The sequence below is a fragment of the Ailuropoda melanoleuca genome, chromosome 18, assembly GCF_002007445.2.
Source record: "Ailuropoda melanoleuca isolate Jingjing chromosome 18, ASM200744v2, whole genome shotgun sequence".
NCBI classification, from domain to species: Eukaryota; Metazoa; Chordata; class Mammalia; order Carnivora; family Ursidae; genus Ailuropoda; species Ailuropoda melanoleuca.
The window spans coordinates 15,029,842-15,047,670 of record NC_048235.1 but is presented as its reverse complement, the minus strand read 5'-3'; the positions used below and the strand labels follow the sequence as shown (position 1 = coordinate 15,047,670).

At 41.2% G+C, this 17,829-nt stretch overlaps 1 protein-coding gene across 7 annotated transcripts in view; it reads left to right on the top strand.

Annotated features, from left to right (window-relative positions):
• FAT1 (FAT atypical cadherin 1) overlaps positions 1 to 17,829 on the top strand; it is a 123,304-nt gene that overhangs the window by 74,691 nt on the left and 30,784 nt on the right. For all 7 annotated transcript variants that reach the window (XR_004621886.1, XR_004621887.1, XM_002920677.4 and 4 more), the window contains exons 4-9: positions 1,456 to 1,517; positions 4,545 to 4,874; positions 5,196 to 5,406; positions 7,599 to 7,738; positions 12,129 to 12,404; positions 12,529 to 12,739. Coding sequence is in view for 5 of the 7 variants with exons in the window: in XM_002920677.4 (XP_002920723.1) it covers positions 1,456 to 1,517; positions 4,545 to 4,874; positions 5,196 to 5,406; positions 7,599 to 7,738; positions 12,129 to 12,404; positions 12,529 to 12,739 (1,230 nt within the window). In the remaining 2 variants the exon portion in view is untranslated. The remainder of the gene's footprint in view (positions 1 to 1,455; positions 1,518 to 4,544; positions 4,875 to 5,195; positions 5,407 to 7,598; positions 7,739 to 12,128; positions 12,405 to 12,528; positions 12,740 to 17,829) is intronic.

Here is a 17,829-nt window from a genome sequence, read left to right as displayed (position 1 = left end):
CCGCCGGGAGCGCGGTGCTGTTCCGCCGGCAGCGCGCCTGGGTCCCGCCCTGTGCTGGTGCCTTCGACGACGCCTCCCTAAGGGCGCACGGGCACACTTACGTGGGACCTACCACACTGGTTTCCTGTCCTCCGTGAGCTACTTAAAACCACAATCGGAAAGTGGTGACCTTTGGATAGGAAGGAAGAGGGATTAACTTTAAAAGGTTTTTGGCTGATGAAAAGCAAACCCGTGCCACATTAAGCAGCGTTTTCACACCAGTAAGCGTTGTAAAGCATTGTCCTCGAACCCCTTTTAATCTCGAAGGATGGTTTGGGAAGAACCCCCCGATTCTAGTCTACAATGGTCTTTTGTGGCTCTCATTAACAAGAGCGCATTGCTTAGTTGAATTGTGGGGAAGATAATATTGATTGAGATCCCTCGTAACTATTTGAGAAAAAAAATACTTCAAAATAAATGAAAACATGAACGTTTCATTGGCAAATTTAGAGAAACATTTTGAATAGCCTTTAATTGGTTAGTTATGTGATAGTAGTTAGCATAAAAGGGGAAAATCAATTATAGCGATAAGGTCTGTTCTTAAATATAAATTATTTGAAGTATTTCCTGTGGAAAAAACACAAAAAGCTGCGCAGGAGAAAGGTTGTTGCTGGCAGTTGCCTTGCCACATAAGGTTTTACCTGAGCTTCAGATCTGACATTGGATTCGCTCAACACAGAGGCTGTACAGGACATCTTAGCGGTTGGGGGAACTTTGTGTTTTGTGAAGTATAGAATATAATCAGTCTGTTTTAATGGTCTTCCAGGATCCAACATATGTTCACAGTTTAGCCGACTGTAGTTCTAGAGAGAGATTGAAACTATAGATTTTCTAGTGTGATAGAAAAATCAAAGAAACAAAGAATATGGGGTTTCTTTGAGGATCATTTGTGTTTCTTCTTTCATTGGAAATTAATTGATACTGTATTTCCTGGAAAATTACATTACTTTTATAACCGTTCTTCACTTACGAGAGTTAATGATTCAAAGCTAATAAATCAGAGTCAACATTAGATTTTCCAGTGGTCCTTTTTAATGTAGTTATAGAAGATTTTTCTGTCAGTTCTTAATCATCACTTCAGCAGTTAGAGGAGTTTGAAATCCTGGATGACTTCATCTTTTTTAAAAATCTCTTCTGACAAAATGTTGATTCAAACCACTGAACAAATAAAAAATGTAACTGATTTCAGTTTTGCCACTTTGTTCATCCCTCTGTCATTTATCTGCTGTGTTGAAGAATCATTAAAATGAGAAAGTATGTTGTTTGTAAATAAAATAATTGAACCTGGATTCATCATTTTTCTTCCATTCGGAATCCAGAGATTTGCTCAGAGTTTTACACTCAGGGTGGTTTCAATTACAGTATTTTGTAATTGACTTTGTCTGTAAGGATTAATGAACTGTTATCATTTTATAGGTCTTATCACAACGACGTCAAGGAAACTAGACCGAGAGCAGCAAGATGAACATATATTAGAAGTAAGCATTTCTTTATTTTAATTATTTAAAAATTTTTATAAATATCATGGGAAAGAGCATCCTTGTTTGCATTAACTAGTATTTGTAACTGTTATGATTTCGTTATATTAGCTTCTGGTCAGGGGAAAGAAAACATTTGTGAGTGTAGTTCATGTCCCCTTAAATCCCTTTCTAAAATCCCCAGAATACAGGATCACTGTATAAGTTCTAATTTTTGTGTGCACATACAGAGCAAACAGACTGGAAGGAAGATTATTTACATTTCCTTTTCATTTATGTAAGAGATACTTTTTCTTTATGCCTTCTACATCTTTTTCCTTAGTATTCTGTTTTTTGGGATATTTTTATGATAATAATAGATCTCATTCGACTGTAGTTAGTTTCTGGTTTTTGTTGTTAAATAATTGCATTGTTTTTGCATGTTAAATTGAATTGCAGAAAGTTTGTGATTTTTAAACATTTCTAAAATAAAAGATTGAAGACTGATTTGTGCTTTTCTAAGATGGTCTCTTCTGACAGGCTTTGTTCTCATGGCTAATTTAAAAAGACTTTCTAGTCCCTGAAAGGAGAAACACGGCTTGTCCTGTACTGGTTTGCTGGTGGATGGTAGGCATGTTGTAGGAGCAGGGATAGCAGTTGCTGGAGGAGGAAGGTAGAGGGTCATGTGGGGTTAGGCATGATGCGGTTGCTGGGTGCCAGGGCCTACAAGCCAGGAAGAGGCTGAGAAGAGGCAGTGTGGAGAGTTTCCCTTGCAGAGGAAAGCTGAGCAGAGCAGAAATGTAACCTCTGTTGACTTTCCTCTACCACACGTGAAAGGAACAGCCAGTGTTGATCATTGGAGCCAGAGGAGACTAAGTGCTTGCTGAGTTGTGAGTTACCTGCACAAGGCTTCCATTCCACCAGTGTGGGTACTTGAGGAAGTCCTAAACTGTGGTTTATTATTTTTATTAATATTTAGTTCTCTCTTTTTATATTATTGCTGTTCATAATGCTGCCTGCTTAATTTCATTTCATCCTTCGTCAAATTTCTAACTTTGTCAATAAAATATTTGCTTTTTATAGCTCTGTAGTGTGTGCTCATGAATATCCTGTCTAGAAGGGGTTTCACAGCCACCATTACAGTTAGTAATTGCTTTTTATTTTTATTTGTTAAGATTTTATTTATTCTGAGAGAGCACACGAGCAGTGGAAAGGGCAGAGAGGGAGGGAGAGAGAATCCTCAAGCACACTCCCTGCTGAGCACAGACTCCACATGGGGCTTGATCCGAGGATCCCGAGGGCATGACCTGAGCCAAAATTAAGAGTCGGACGCTGAACCGACTGAGCCACCCAGGTGTCCCTACGGTTCATAATCTCTTCATGTGTTACATCTGAGTGTTAGTCATAGGTGTTACAGTTCCCTTAAATTCATTTTCTTTCTGTTAGAGCAGGGTTTAGAATTTTGATTCGGTCCCTGCAGTGATTGACAGAAGGGAGAATATGGTTCCTGAAGAAAGGAAACAGGTGGCACGCTCTCCAGAGTGGCAGGTCCCAGGCACAGGCATCTTGCTGCAGCCGCACCCTGGTTAGAACCACACTGGTCACCTGTTCGTTGTGTGCCTCCCTCCAGAGCCGCCTTTCGCAGTAAATGTCGGAGGCTGGATGGGAGCAAGTACAGGATACTTAGGACTTTGTGGATAATATTAAGACGTTGATAGGAAATAAGCCTTTGTAATGGTTTGTAACATCCGTACCTTGTATGTTTTCTGTAGTCCTTTATGGTGGTGGATTTGAGGGCCAACGCCAGCACTGGTTTTACTGTCTTGAAGAAGAGTTTTTTCCCCCAGTCCCATGTTAAAAGCTGTGTTACTGGTTCTTGAACCCAGCCTTAAGAACATTTTGGTGATGATTATCACAAAACCTAGTGCTTGCTTGTATTTCTCTTTATTTTCTCTCTTTTCCCTAAAGATCATAGGAGAACTGATCAAAAGGAAGTGTTCTGAGAGATTAAAATTAAATAATGATTGTACATTTTGTTTTGAGAGTGTGGGAAGGTAAATCATGTATTTTAAGCAACTAAAATATTCTTGGCAAGTACCATCGGATATATTCACACTTCTATAAACAACAGGATTTAGGTTTACCAAGCTTTAAAAAAAAAAAAGTTCCATGGAAAACTTCAGTATACTTTAATATTTTTAGTATTTCAGCCATTATTTTTGGAGGATGTGGTGAGGGAAAAATAGCTGTTCCTAAGGTCATTGCCTTTAATGTCCACACCAAAGTAAAAGTGGACATTGGATTTAGGGGGGAAACAGTGCATATGGAAGCATTCACCACTGCAGTCCTTAAGGCTCGGATTTTTATTCCTCAGCTGAATACATGAATAATTAGAGTGACCATTACTTTACATTGCTTTTACTGAAAATCTTACTTAAATGGTTCTGAAGTGAAGATTTTTTATCTGCTGTACTAAACGTGGAGGACTTCTGCACAAGAGTCAAACAAAACAAAATGATGACAGCTGGTATTTAAAGGCATGCTCCTTCACATGTATTTTAAATTGATGATTTAGCTTGCTGTATTGTTGAGGCTTAAAAATGACAGTTTTTAATGCAGTATGTGGAGATTTGATTTTTAAGTGTATGGAGTGTGTGTTATTCTTCAGCGGACTCTCTTTAAAAGCAAAATCTTCATGTATCTCTTCTTGGCTTAAAAATAAGTTGTTCTGGTAGCTTGCCATTTCGGTGACATTCCTGTTACAGCTGCAGTAGTTCAAGGAGAGGTGGTGTGGTGAGGGGAGAGCAGGGGCTCACGCTGCCTCTTTCTTGGCCCTTGCCTTGCTCCCCGGTCCCTGTCTGGAACAGGACACATCATTGTCTTGCCGCCTCACAGGGCTGTTGTCAAAGGAGAGGAGGTGGTATGTGTCATAGTGTGTGAACTCTGCAAGTCTATGCAAATGCGAGTGTTTTGTTAGGAGGATGATAGTCAGTTTTTATATAGTTATATTTTAAAAACATCTGTTGATCTGTTATCTTTCAAAAACAGGTTACTGTGACCGACAACGGTATCCCCCCAAAATCTACCATTGCAAGAGTGATTGTGAAAATCCTTGATGAAAATGACAACAAACCTCAGTTCCTACAGAAGTTCTACAAAATCAGACTCCCAGAGCGGGAAAGACCAGAACGAGAAAGAAACGCCAAGCGCGAGCCCCTCTATCGTGTTATTGCTACAGACAAAGATGAAGGTCCCAATGCGGAAATCTCTTACAGCATTGAAGATGGAAACGAACATGGCAAATTTTTTATTGAGCCCAAAACCGGAGTGGTTTCATCCAAGAAGTTTTCTGGAGCTGGAGAATATGATATTCTTTCAGTGAGTTAAGATCTAGTCTTTGAATTTCTCGTGTACTTTGTTCATCTGGTCTTATGTCACTTGTCTGAAAACTTTCTTTCTCTTCAATAAGTGGCCCCAGTGTTTGTGACCTAACATTGGGAAATGTGGCTTTGGTTTTCCTTCTCTGCTGTCTCTCCAGTTATCACGTATGTTGAGTGTGGCCTTAAACACAGGGAATATACAAATACAGACAGTGAGTGTTTGAAATTGGCTCAGTTTGAGACCAAACCAGTCTGTGCTTTGGTCATACAACGTAACTTCTGATTTGCTCCCTCCATCCCCTCTGCTTATATTTTATAGATTAAGGCAGTGGATAATGGTCGCCCCCAAAAGTCATCAACCACTCGACTCCATATTGAATGGATCTCCAAACCCAAACCGTCAGTGGGGCCGATTTCCTTTGAAGAACCATCTTTTTCCTTTACTGTCATGGAAAGCGACCCAGTGGCTCACATGATTGGAGTGATATCTGTGGAGCCTCCTGGCACGCCGCTGTGGTTTGACATCATTGGTGAGTGTTCTTCAAAGTTTTTATTGTCCTGCATAGGTTACACTGAGGAGAACCGGTCTTTGATTTTCTGATTTTTTATACATTTCCGGTTTTAAAATGGGGAGTAACACTTAGAAGTGGAGAATTTGTCTTAAATTGCAAGATTTTGATTGCAAAATGTGTTATAATATCCAGCATGTACTGGTTTAAAATCGGTGCTGTGCATGTACCATAGCCTTAATGTAAAACTAAAGTCTCAAAAGTGCATGAAGGAATTAGAAACCTGAATGTTTTGTCCAAAAGCACAACTTAATTTTCTTTCTTGATACCTAACATATGGCACATGGCTGTTTTTAGTGAATATGGTTTGAATGCTTAAAATAACTGTGTGACTGTCACATGTCAGTATTTTATAGGGAATAATTTTATAAATTTTAATTGTATAACTTAAAAATGAGAGTACCAGCTATGGCCTATTCAGTTTTATTTACTACATTTTGAGAATGTGGGAAGCAGGGTTCAGGAGATTCATGGACCCTGGAATAAAGATTATAGGCCTACGTTTTTTTTGTTTTTCTTTCTATATGAGTTTAGACATAGAACGTATTCCCTTATAATCTCCCATACTTAAAAAAGAAATTCACATTAAACTTTGACAGCTTCGTTTTTTAAATTGTTTCCTCACTTTATTTCAGTCATCAGGACCTTTAAAAGCAAAAGTATGGATTGTGACTCATCTCTACTTGGTCCTTTAGATTCCTTTTCCCCCTCCCACCCCTTTGCCACCCTCTCCGCGAAATGCTGTGTCAGCATTTGACTGGCTGGGATGTGGGCTGCGGGGCCACAGAGCGCGGGTGACACGGGCATTACCTCTTCAGTTTCCCCTCCCCCCCAGCCGGTGAGGCTTGTTCCCAGCTTGGGGCGTTGTATGAAATCATTGACGTCATCCACACCTCCGAACCCCTCACTTCAGTTTTAAAGAAAGATGATTTCACAACAAATTACAATCAAAATCGTTCGTTTGCTCCCTGTTGACACCTGTCACACTTGCGGACGAGCCGGGCTCCCGCTGTGCTGTGTGTGATGCTGACAGCCTCTGGAACTGGTCTGACTGATGCTCTCCCTTGTTCTCTGCTTGCCTTCCATGCTTGCTTGCTTCTTTGTGGCTGTGCCAGGAGACACACTCGCTAGAGACGTGTTTTCCATCTTTCAGATGACTTGTGACCTGAACTGTACAGCAGAAGGTATCTGCTGAGATCCCATAATTTGCCTCAGATTATGAGATCTAAAAGAAAAGCATCCGTTTTTAAAACCTTGTTTATTTCCAGTGACTATCTTCCATTGCCCCTTGTTTTCGTGGCATTTATGTGGTCACCCATTCCAGTTGCAAACATGCCGATTTCTGAGACATCTCAAGATCATCCTTAGTTTTAGGTTTCACTGAAGATTTTGGTTTTTTATGTATGTGTTGTTTTACTTTTCGGTAAGATTTAGTAATAGAACCTCATCATGACATCTTAGGCTTTTATTTTCATTCCATGTCACTTCATTGATAAAAGTATGTCAAGTTCAGTGGGTGTGGAAGGAGTTTTATCTAGAACATAATTGGGAATGCATTTGGATACTGTCAGCACCACAGAAACTTTTGCCTTCATTAAACTCTGTGTTTGGCAGCAGTGGGGAAAATTTCTTTTTAAGTATATAAGAGCCAGGACTAATTGATGTTAAGTGCCACTATGTTTTTCAGAGTTAACATTTGTTTTTAATAGTTAATTTGTTCAGGCAGTATGCAAGTGTCACAAATTTTTTTTTTTCTTTTTGAGTAATTAAGCATTTAAATGGCTGACTGTGGTTAGTAAAGGATGTCACGTATAGCTACTGGGATATATAAATTAAAGACCTACTCAGAACCCCTGAAAAAGCGAGTGGAACGTAATTCATTGGCCACATTGGCACTGTTTTTCCGTCTTAGAGTTGCTTTCTCGCTTTCCTCTCAGTCGCTTCCTTTGACAGTTGGGGTCAAGTTTGCATTAGTAGGCACTGTCTTTCTAATTGGCCCTTCTTTTCTTGTCTTTCAAAATGAAAGCTCCTTAGAAACACCTTGTTGAACAGAATATCAGAAGTGGTTTTTCTTTTCCTGTCATGAAGAATTAGAAAACCACAAAAGAAATGGCAGATTTTCATGCTTTTCTGTATGTCCTGACTTAAACCAGGTGGCAACTCCGACAGTCACTTTGATGTGGACAAGGGCACCGGGACCATCATTGTTGCCAAAGCTCTTGATGCAGAGCAGAAATCAAGCTACGACCTCACCGTCGAAGCTACTGATGGAACCACTGCTGTCCTTACACAGGTAAGCGGGTCACCGACGACACACTTGTCGGAGGATTGGTACGACCTTTTTAAAAAATATTTTATTTATTTGAGAGAGAGAAAGATATTGAGAGAACGAGTCGGGAGGGCCAGAGGGAGAAGCAGACTCCCGGCCGAGCAGGAAGGCCCGACGTGGGACTGGATCCCAGGACCCTGGGATCGTGACCTGAGCCGAAGGCAGACATTTCACCGAATGAGCCCCCCAGGCGCCCTTGCTAGGACCCTCTGACTTTAGGGCCCACAGGCAGCATGAACGATTGGTTGTGCCCTCGGAGGTTCCCAAGCGGACTCACTGTGTTGATAGAGCTTAGCCATGTGCACAGCAAGGATTTGTATGGGGGGAAAGAGAATTAACTGCAAATCTTGATGTAGGTTTGGTCTGTAATTAACCAGTTTGGGGAATTTTGAAAGAAGACTTTAAAACAACAACCCACTTTTGATTATCAAAATCTTTCAATTTTATACTGCTTTTGAACAGTGTTAGCATAAATTGTATCACTCTTGAAGATGAATTGTCCAAGTCATTTTCATTAAAGCTCATTAAAGTGATTAATGATTTTTAAGTCACTTTTTTGAATTTTTTCCCTTTTGGCTACTTTAACGAGGGTTGTATAAAATGGCTGATAAAATTGTTCTTATAATCCCTTTAACATCTTTATTCCTATCTGATGATTAAGAGATGGCCAGATTAGTGGGATTTCAAATTTAAATGTTAAAACCCTATACATTAAATTCTCTTTGATTCTCTGTGTGGGCTGTTTGAGAATTTGTTGAACATTTGTTATATGCCAGGTATTGTTCTAGAAACTGAATACTGGGAAACAGAATCCTACCCTCATAGAGCTTACCTTAGGATGGTGGAAGCGAAGATTTACATATAATCTTCTGTGTCCTGAAAGACAAAGGAAGAAATAAAATATTGGAAGATAAAATGCTTCCGAATTCCAGTTTTTATCTTTAGATGGTACTATTTTAAATCTCAGATGAGACAGATCATCTCTTAGATCATTTAGTTGCACTGAAGAATAAAAGTTAGACTCTGTGATGTCTTTTTCAATTGATAAATGAGTAGATGATTCAGAGCCAGTTATGAAAAGACCTTATTCCTTTCTCCACATGGTTGTAATTTTCAGTGTATTTAAAATCTACATATGCACCATGCTTTGGGGTCATTTTGAGATTGTCATGTAAAAGTTTTAGTACAGTATTAAAATTTCATATTTGTCGGTAATTGTTCTCATTTTAGAAGTTAGACTTTAGAGCATGAAAATGGGAATAAAAACATGGAGTTGTAATAAATTTAACAGGATACATTTTGAAAGGTTTAAAGAGTATAACTGTATGTGGACCAGTTAAATAATCTAACCAGAAATTAGCAAAAGGCATTTACTAAGCAGTAGAAATGGCCCTCCATGCCAGGCATTCTCATTAATGAAGGTAATCTATTTAACTTGTAGCATTTATTGCTTATTACGTAAATGAGTAAGTAGCAGTATGCCCCTTCCCCAGTAATTATAGTTTTAGCGAGTACTGTTAAAAGCTTCATATGAAATGTGGAGTAGGTTGATTAAAATTTCCTTTAAGACCCAGGAAATAAATTGCAGCCTTTCCAGGGACACAAAACTCTCTTACGTTTTAGTGCTTCATTGATACTTTGTAACTTCTCTTGAGTCGTTTTCAGAGGGTCTTGATAATATCCTCGTGCCTTGCTCGCAGGGAGGGGGGAGTCTGAGTCTCAGAAAGTGGTCGCTGGCCCAGACTCACCTGTGAAGGCGTGGGACAAAGGGGACGGTCAGTAATTAGGTTTCGATTTCCACATGGGGCAGAGAACAGGGCGATGGGGTTGCAAAGAGAGCAGCTAATGCCACGTGAAGAGCAACCCGAAGGTGAGAATTGGGTTGGCAAGGACCTGAACACGGGGTAGGTTCGGGTCTGTAGGTAAAACTCGGGAAGCGACAGGACGGATGTTGCCGCGTGCAGGTCAGTAGCCGCGGACGGTGGGGCAGGTTTGGGGAGCAGCAGGTTTGCTGAGCACCGAGCCGCGAGCCGCGGTGCATCAGCAGCAGAGGGGGCGGCGGGGGCTCCCAGCATAGTCCCCAGTGCTCTGTTGAAGCAGCACTGCTCCTTGCTTTCCTGTCCTGCCGTCTGCAGCTTGGGATGCTGGCCAGTATAAGTTCAAGTCGCTTTGCTTTATCTGGTATCTCAGGCTAACTTTCCAAATCCAGTTACGGCTCTTTTCTTTCTTTGAAACAGCTCTGTTTTCATGTTTCCTTTCGGTTTCTCTTGAGAAACAGCATTACGCAGAGGTCGATTGGTTTGAATCTTGCCTCTGTCTCTTACCCTACCTCTGGGCACGTGGCTGTCACCCTGTGGGCCTAGTGATTTTGTCCTCAAAGGGCACGCCGACGGGTGAGTGAGGGGTAGCACACGGGCTGCTGGCGCGTAAAGCCCGGAGAGCTGTTGTGCATGTTGTCCATGTGGACTCCCTGCTGGACAGTTCAGTCCCCTCCCCGTCTCCATTCTCTGTCCCTGCAGTTCATCTTGCTCTTCCCACTACCAGGGGGGTTGGCCTGGTTGGGAAGAGCAGGTAAAGGGGAATTTCCTCTGATGAGCTAGTTCAGGGCGTTCAGGATGTATAGTTCTCCAGCCTCTGTACTGGATGCCACCTTCTCCCTGCTCGCTTACCATCCCCTGGTGCCATGTCCTTCTCTCCAGTCTCGAAGACAGAGGGTATTTGATGCTACTTCTTGCCTTCGTGTCTCTGACCAAGGTCTGCCCCCACCCCCATCCCAGTGTACATTGATCCGCCAACCTAAGACCTGCGCAGGCAAAGCCTTACCTCCTCCTCAAAAGCTTTCGGCACGTCCCACGCCATCTCTGGACTCCTGAAAACTTCTTGATAACTTACTTGATTATATGTGGAATCCCACTGTGCTTCACATGTGTAAGACCTCACCTGCCGAGCTTGAGAGCTCCCTGAGGACAGGGGCTGTTGTGCGTTTATTTTATTTGCACCCCAGTAATGTGTAGGTACGTGCTGAGTGTATAAGGGCACTGTGAATATGCTTTATTTGAATTGCTGTATCAAAATTGGTTGTTTTTACCTTCCATGTTCCTCTTTAGTTGTGATTAATTGACTTTAGAGCAGAATTAAACTACCTCTGCCCAGCACTCACTCCATTAGGAAAGTACTATGTAAATTTATAATGGAAATGAATATATAATGATTTAACTTAGAAAAATTATAAAACCGTTTCTTCTGGATCATTGTTGACCTTTAAGATGGTCTGTAGTTTTAAATGCTTATGTAACTTTCACATAAAACCTTCCTGTGGTTTAGTGAATGCGTTTAGTATGTATATAAAGTTTCATGTTACAAATCCATCACTGAGGCAGTGTTTTACGAGAACACTGGTGTCGTCTCCATGGAAAGACCTGTAGCTCACATGCCTGCACCAGTGTGGTTAGCAGCTTAACCTGTGCATTCCTGGGTCTTCGGCCTCCTGTGCCATTTGGACTCGCGAACCTCCATTCCACGCGTGCAGTGAAGCTCAGATCTCTTGTTTGTAACTATAAACCATCTTTGTAATCAGTAGTGATTTCCACTGTGCCTTATTCACACATCTTTTCAGTCTGAAAATTAATCCTCTTACTGTTTAGAGTAAAAAAAAACATTTTTAATTCAGCTTAGAACTAAGTTTTTTTTTAATAATGGCTTTTCCCCCCTCTGAGATTTTTACTGTGTGTTGACATATTTAAGAGAGCTTATCTTTTTAGTGTACTTAAAAGTGCTTTTAGGAAATAAATGTGTTTACTATTTATATGTAAGTTTTACAATGACAAAAATGTAATAAAGATTGTTAAAGCGCATTTCAATTTATTGGTAAGAATTTGGAGTCTCAACGATTAGAACAAGAAATTTAAATACAGTATTTATCTAGTACCGTCCTCACCTCGCTAGCTGGTAGTTGCAGGTTCAAATCTGACACAGGAAATCATCTGTGAATCCTGCTCAAGTAAGTTCTCTGTTATCCTTACGTGAGTACTCCAGAAATAACTCTCCTGTGGAGACCTGAGAGAAATTAAGGGAGCAGTCAGAAAGAAGCGTGTGAAAGATGTTACATACGCCCTCGAAGTCAGTTTCAAGGGTTTAGAAAGGTCTTCATTATCTTACTCATATGGGCAATATATCAATGGAAGATTTTAAAGTTTTTTTTATTCTAGATTTTTGTTACTTTTATTTCTCATTTTGTGTTTCGCTTTGCTTAAAAAATAGTTTTTTTTTAACGTGCATCTCATTTTCCCCGTTGATTCTGCATTAAATTATAATTAAGGCTGTTCCTGTAATGTGAGTCATTTTGTCATTACAGGTATTCATCAAAGTAATAGATACAAATGACCATCGTCCTCAGTTTTCTGCATCAAAGTATGAAGTGGTTATTCCTGAAGACACAGTGCCAGAAACAGAAATCTTGCAAATCAGTGCTGTGGACAAGGACGAGAAGAACAAGCTGATCTATACTCTGCAGGGCAGCGTCGATCCGCTGAGTGTCAGGAAATTTCGACTTGATCCTGCGACGGGCTCTCTCTTTACTTCGGAAACACTTGATCACGAGGCCGTCCACCAGCACATTCTTACAGTCATGGTACGGCTTTCTACTCACGTTTTGGCCACCATCTGGTTTCTGAAGGGTTTTATAGGTTTGAGAGTGATTTTTAGTCAGTTATAGGGAAACCCCTGGCAGCATTGATAACCTATTGATCTTTCAGGTGCGGGATCAAGATGTCCCTGTAAAGCGCAACTTTGCACGGATCATTGTTAATGTCAGCGACACGAACGACCATGCCCCCTGGTTCACGAGTTCCTCCTATGAAGGGCGGGTTTATGAATCAGCGGCTGTTGGCTCAGTGGTGTTGCAGGTTACAGCTCTGGACAAGGACAAAGGGAAGAATGCTGAAGTGCTGTATTCGATCGAATCAGGTATTTTTGGAGCACTCAGTAGTTTAACTTTAAAAAGTGCATTTATTTTCTAAAACTAGTTCTATGTGTAGAAACATTCCTGTGTGTCACTGTAAAAATTGCTTAAATTGATCTTCAGCTACCATTTTTATATGAGGAGAAAGAAGACTTTTTTTTTTTAAGCCTTTAACTCACTAGAAAACAGAGAGTGTCCTACGTTTCAATAAAAAGATTCACATTATTAGCATAGTTCAGGGTTCTGAGAAGTTCTGCAGTGAAGAAAACCGTATTTAATCCAGTTCAGTATTTCCACAATGTTTTAACCATACAACATCTTCCTTCATGATATTCATTAACTATGAAACACTCTTAAGAAACCAGTGGCCTTAGTAATTTAACTTTTAGTCAGAGAGCATTTTCTCGTGGGCACAGCAGGAAGTTCCACGACAGAGTGCTGGGTGTCAGGCCCCCGCTGCCCCTTCCAGGTTTAGCTTTTCTGCCCCTTTCACCCTCCTGCACCTTTAACCAGTTGAGTTTCATTCATGGAATTGGGTGTTGCAGTAAGCCCCAGGGTTGCAGTTTGGACTGAAGATGTTGAAAAGCCCAAGGAGTGTGCTGGAGAGTTGGGCAAGGAAGGCCTTGGACATTTCTTCTATGTTTGATAGGGCAAGAGATCCAGAATCTAGCTGGGAGTTACAAGGAGGATCAAAGTGAAATGCGTTGTTCCCTGTTCTTTTATGATGCTATTCATAGTCTTTCATCTATTCATTCCGTGGACCAGTGAAGCATATTTTCTGTGTCAAGTGCTGTGCTAGGGGCGTGATGTAGGTAGAGGCCATCATGGCTCCACAAATGTATGCCCATGCAGAAGGGAAGCTCCTGATTGAAATGGGAATCTGCTTTAGAGCATATGATTTGTACAGTCAGAATTCATTTTGTTTTGGGACCTTCCCTACTCATGCCACATACAGTGAGTAAATGATTAAGTATCAAGAAGGCTGCTTCCATTTTTCCGTGTTTCTCGAGGTAATCATTAGTACAAAGAATATAGTCTCTCTCATTCTTTTTGTCTTTAAAATGATTTTAGAATATCATGGTCCATTCCTTTGCGTATTTAAAAATTGTGCCTTTCCTAGACATTAGAATTGGTAGAGGTATCAATTAACTCTAGGTCATACAATTAAAAGCTGTGCACATGGAGAGTAATTGTTTTAAAAAACCACTTAATTGATGTGTTTTATATGATTAAACTTTTTTTTATTTATTAATACATTGGAAGCTTCATTTGTTTCCCTGAAAACAACCAAATTTAGTCCATTACCCACAAATAAAATTTTTTTTAATAATATTTATTTTGTTATATTAGTCACCATACAGTACATCCCTGGTTTCTGATGTAAAGTTCCATGATTCATTACTTGCATATAACACCCAGTGCACCATGCAATATGTGTGTGCCCTCCTTAATACCCTTCACCGGCCTATCCCAATCCCCCACCCCCTCCCCTCTGAAGCCCTCAGTTGTTTCCCAGAGTCCACAGTCTAAATAAGATCTTATATACTGCCCGGGGTTCAGGATTAAAATGCTGTGTAGTTAGCGCCTTGAACAAAGATGAGGGTTTTTCCACTGGTTCAGAAATTTAGCTGTTAAAAAAACAGTGCATTCCGTTTGTGCAGGCCTGAGCACTTCAGTAAAATAATTTTCTCATAGACAAACTGCCTGGGTTTGTGTAGGAGAAAATGTTAAACTTTTCCCTTAGCTTTCACATAATTTTCAACAACTGGGTGGTTAAAATATGATTGTTGGTGCCCGACTGAAGGCATGTGCATTCTTGAAATTCTTGTAATGACTGATGGGATTAGTTATTTGGTATTCCAAGAATGGAATTGTATCTCCACTCAAAGAATAGCTGATACCAAGGGCCTACTTCGATACAGAATCTGGACTTCTAAGAATATAGATTTGGCAGTACAAAAAGTGTGCTAAAGAATTGCTTTATAGGCAACAGCTTCCATTAAAATGCAGAAGTGTGTGTGTGTATGTGTGTGTGTGAGAGAGAGAGAATCTCTTGGAACAGTAGGAAATGTACAATGATCATACCTCCTTTTATTAAAGTTGTTATATTCACCTGCTTCTCATTTGTGTCAGATCACATTTAATAAAGTTCAAAAGACTAGTTATAGATTCAGGCTGTAACACTGCATGTTTAATTAGCAATTTATTGAGCAAAGGGTTTGGTCTGATTAAGAGTCTTTAGGGAAAAGAATTAAAGGATATTTTCTGTAACATTTGACTTATGTGTTGAGAGACAATCGGGGCCATACTCTGGACTGTGGTGTTTTCTTCCTTTTTTTAGAGTAGATTATTATAACTTCAAAACCGTCATAATGCCTGGAAATAGAAGACACTCAGTAAATACATTGATTATCTAGAATTGATTTCCTTCCCCCAACTTTGGTTAAATATAATTGCAAGTGAGACTTTCGGTTTCCCGCTCGAGGTTGCCAGCAGTCAGGCGGTGAGCGCTTCACCGAGCGTCCGTGGCACATGCACAGTGGGAAGAAAGGGATTTCTGCGCACAGCTGACATGCCCTTTGGGGTGTATGTGTGTAATACGGTCCTTGCTGATGAGCACAGATTCACGTTTGCCTGGGTAATTGCCTTCTTCAGATACAACAATCTAAGGCTATTTAGAAATCACCAGTATCTCCAGCTGAAGTGAATGACTAAGCCCCCAACCTGGTACAGACGCTACCACTTGTCCTGTTAATTCCCTCCCAAATACTGCATGTGTATTTCAGTATTTGATGAACGTCCCTGTTACTAGATCAGATGGGGCAAGTCTAAGCCACTCAGCGGCCCTCAGTGTTCTTCCACATAAACGTGTTGCTTATCCATCTGCAAAACTGATGATTTCTGCCACGGTACAGATGTATGTAGGAGCCGTCTGTTAATTGCTACCTGGGTTCTTGTGTAACCTTCTTGTTAAGATACTCCAGGTAATAATGTTTCTGAATTTTACATGCTGATAAAAATTTATCAGAAATTTCTAATTAGTACACATTTCTTTTGTTAATACTTTTAAATGGTAGTGCTTGATCTAACAAATGGTTGTTGGTAGTGCTAGAAGTAAAATGCAGAAAAAATCAAATAAAAATAGATAGTGCCTTGTTATCTTTCCACACAGCAAATTCAACACTTACTGAGTGTCTCCTACGTGGCAAGCATTTTTTTCGAAGCACAGGTGATAAATAATGAATAAAATAAGCCATGCTTAAATGGGGACTTAAGTTCTAACGGGAGAATGGATAAGAAGGTTGCAGTAAGTGCTGTAAAGAAAAAAAAAACAGGGCATGGGGGCAGAAACAGCCATTCTGATTAGGGAGGTAAAGGAAGGCCTCACCATCACATTGTCTAAGCAGAGGGACATTTGGGTAAAACCTGAACGAATGAATGAACGCTTGGAGAAGCAATGAGAATAGCTGGGGAAGACTGTTCCAGAGAGGATCCCCCAAATACAGTCACCCTGAGATGAGCACGTGCTCTCCCTGTTGAGGAGTGAGGAGCCGGCATGGCTGGAGGGCAGGGAGTACGCTGTATGGGAAGCCGCGAGGTCTCACACCACCAGCTTGCTTTAGTGCAGGGAAAAATCTATTCACTCTGCTCTGTAGGGCCTTGTGTGTTTGAAGCTTTAAGATTTCACCGCACAAAATGAGAGAAAGGAATAGAGATGACTGAATGTGAACTGTGCTAGGTCGTCTGCTGCATTAGCACAGACATAGGATAGCCCAAGGGGTGGGGGTGAAGACTGTCATCACAGGTTTTCGTGGTCACCCTGTCGGTCCCAGGCATCCAGTCACGGTTTTGAAAAATGGGGTGATGCGCACCCTGTGGAGGAGGAGAGAGGTCGTTGGAGTTCTGATGACTGACTAAAACACAGGGGGAGAATCTGGGGTTGCTGACTCGTAAATTCAGACAGGCAGAAAGTACAGTCTGCAAGGCGTGGTAGAGGCAGTGCGACCCCATTCGTGGGCGAGGGTTCAGCCCGGAACTTGGGGGCCTGCAGAAAGCCTGGGCCTCCCCTGTTGCAGACTGTGGCGCGCGGCCTTCGGGCCTAGCCACAGAGCCAGGCAGGCTTAATGAAAACCAGACTGGACCTGGCTTCAGAAAAAATTATATCGTGGATTTTTGGAAAATGTATTGAGAGAAGGAAATGAAGGCGGCAGAGGAAGTGTTCACTCGTAATGATGTGGAGGAAGGACCGCCTGGTCGGTGTCCTGGTTTGCAAATCACTTGGTAAGTCATTCTGGCCTATGATGTGCCCCGCGCGGTTGCAAGCCTAGAGGGAAACAGAACTTGAAAAGCAGTTAAGTGACAAGTCAGCTTTGTTGTGGGGAAGTGTAATAGTTCATTTGGGGAAAATAAATCCAGTTCTCTGACTAGGATAATGGATTCTGGACTCGGGTGTGAAACAGAAAAGAGATGAAGTGGGAGTTGACAGATCAAATCTGAGGACCCTCAACCCTGAACTGCTAAACTTGAGTAAACTGCTGCTCTCCTTAGAAAGATCGACGTGATGACACGAAACCGGGAACTCTCATGGAGCTAAATATATGTATACAGCATAGCTGGAAAAAGTCCAGAGAGAAGCAAGGAAAACAGTCTGTTCGAGAGTGAGTTTGTCTGTCTCAGCACTGCTGACACTTCGGAGCGAAGAATCCTCTCTCGTCGGGGCCGTCCATGCATCACAGGGCATTTAGTAGCATTCCCGGTCTCCACCCGGCCGTTTTAGTAGCGCACTCTGGGTAGTGATAACCAGAAACGTGTCTAGACGGGGTTGCATGTCCATCTAGACAAGCTCTCCCTCAGTTGGAAACCATGGGCACAGAGGGCAGATTGACCTCAAAAGGATTAAGGAAGGGACTATGACTGAAATCTTTGAAACTTAACATAGTGGGGCAGATTATACACAGGCTCATTCATCAGTTCCCTGAATATTTAAAATAAGGGGCAACTCTCTTGAAGCTTGTCAGAATTTCTTAGTGAATTGATGTCTTCCATTTCATAATGAATAAGAATCTTGCGAACTCACAGTTGATAAATGCTGAAA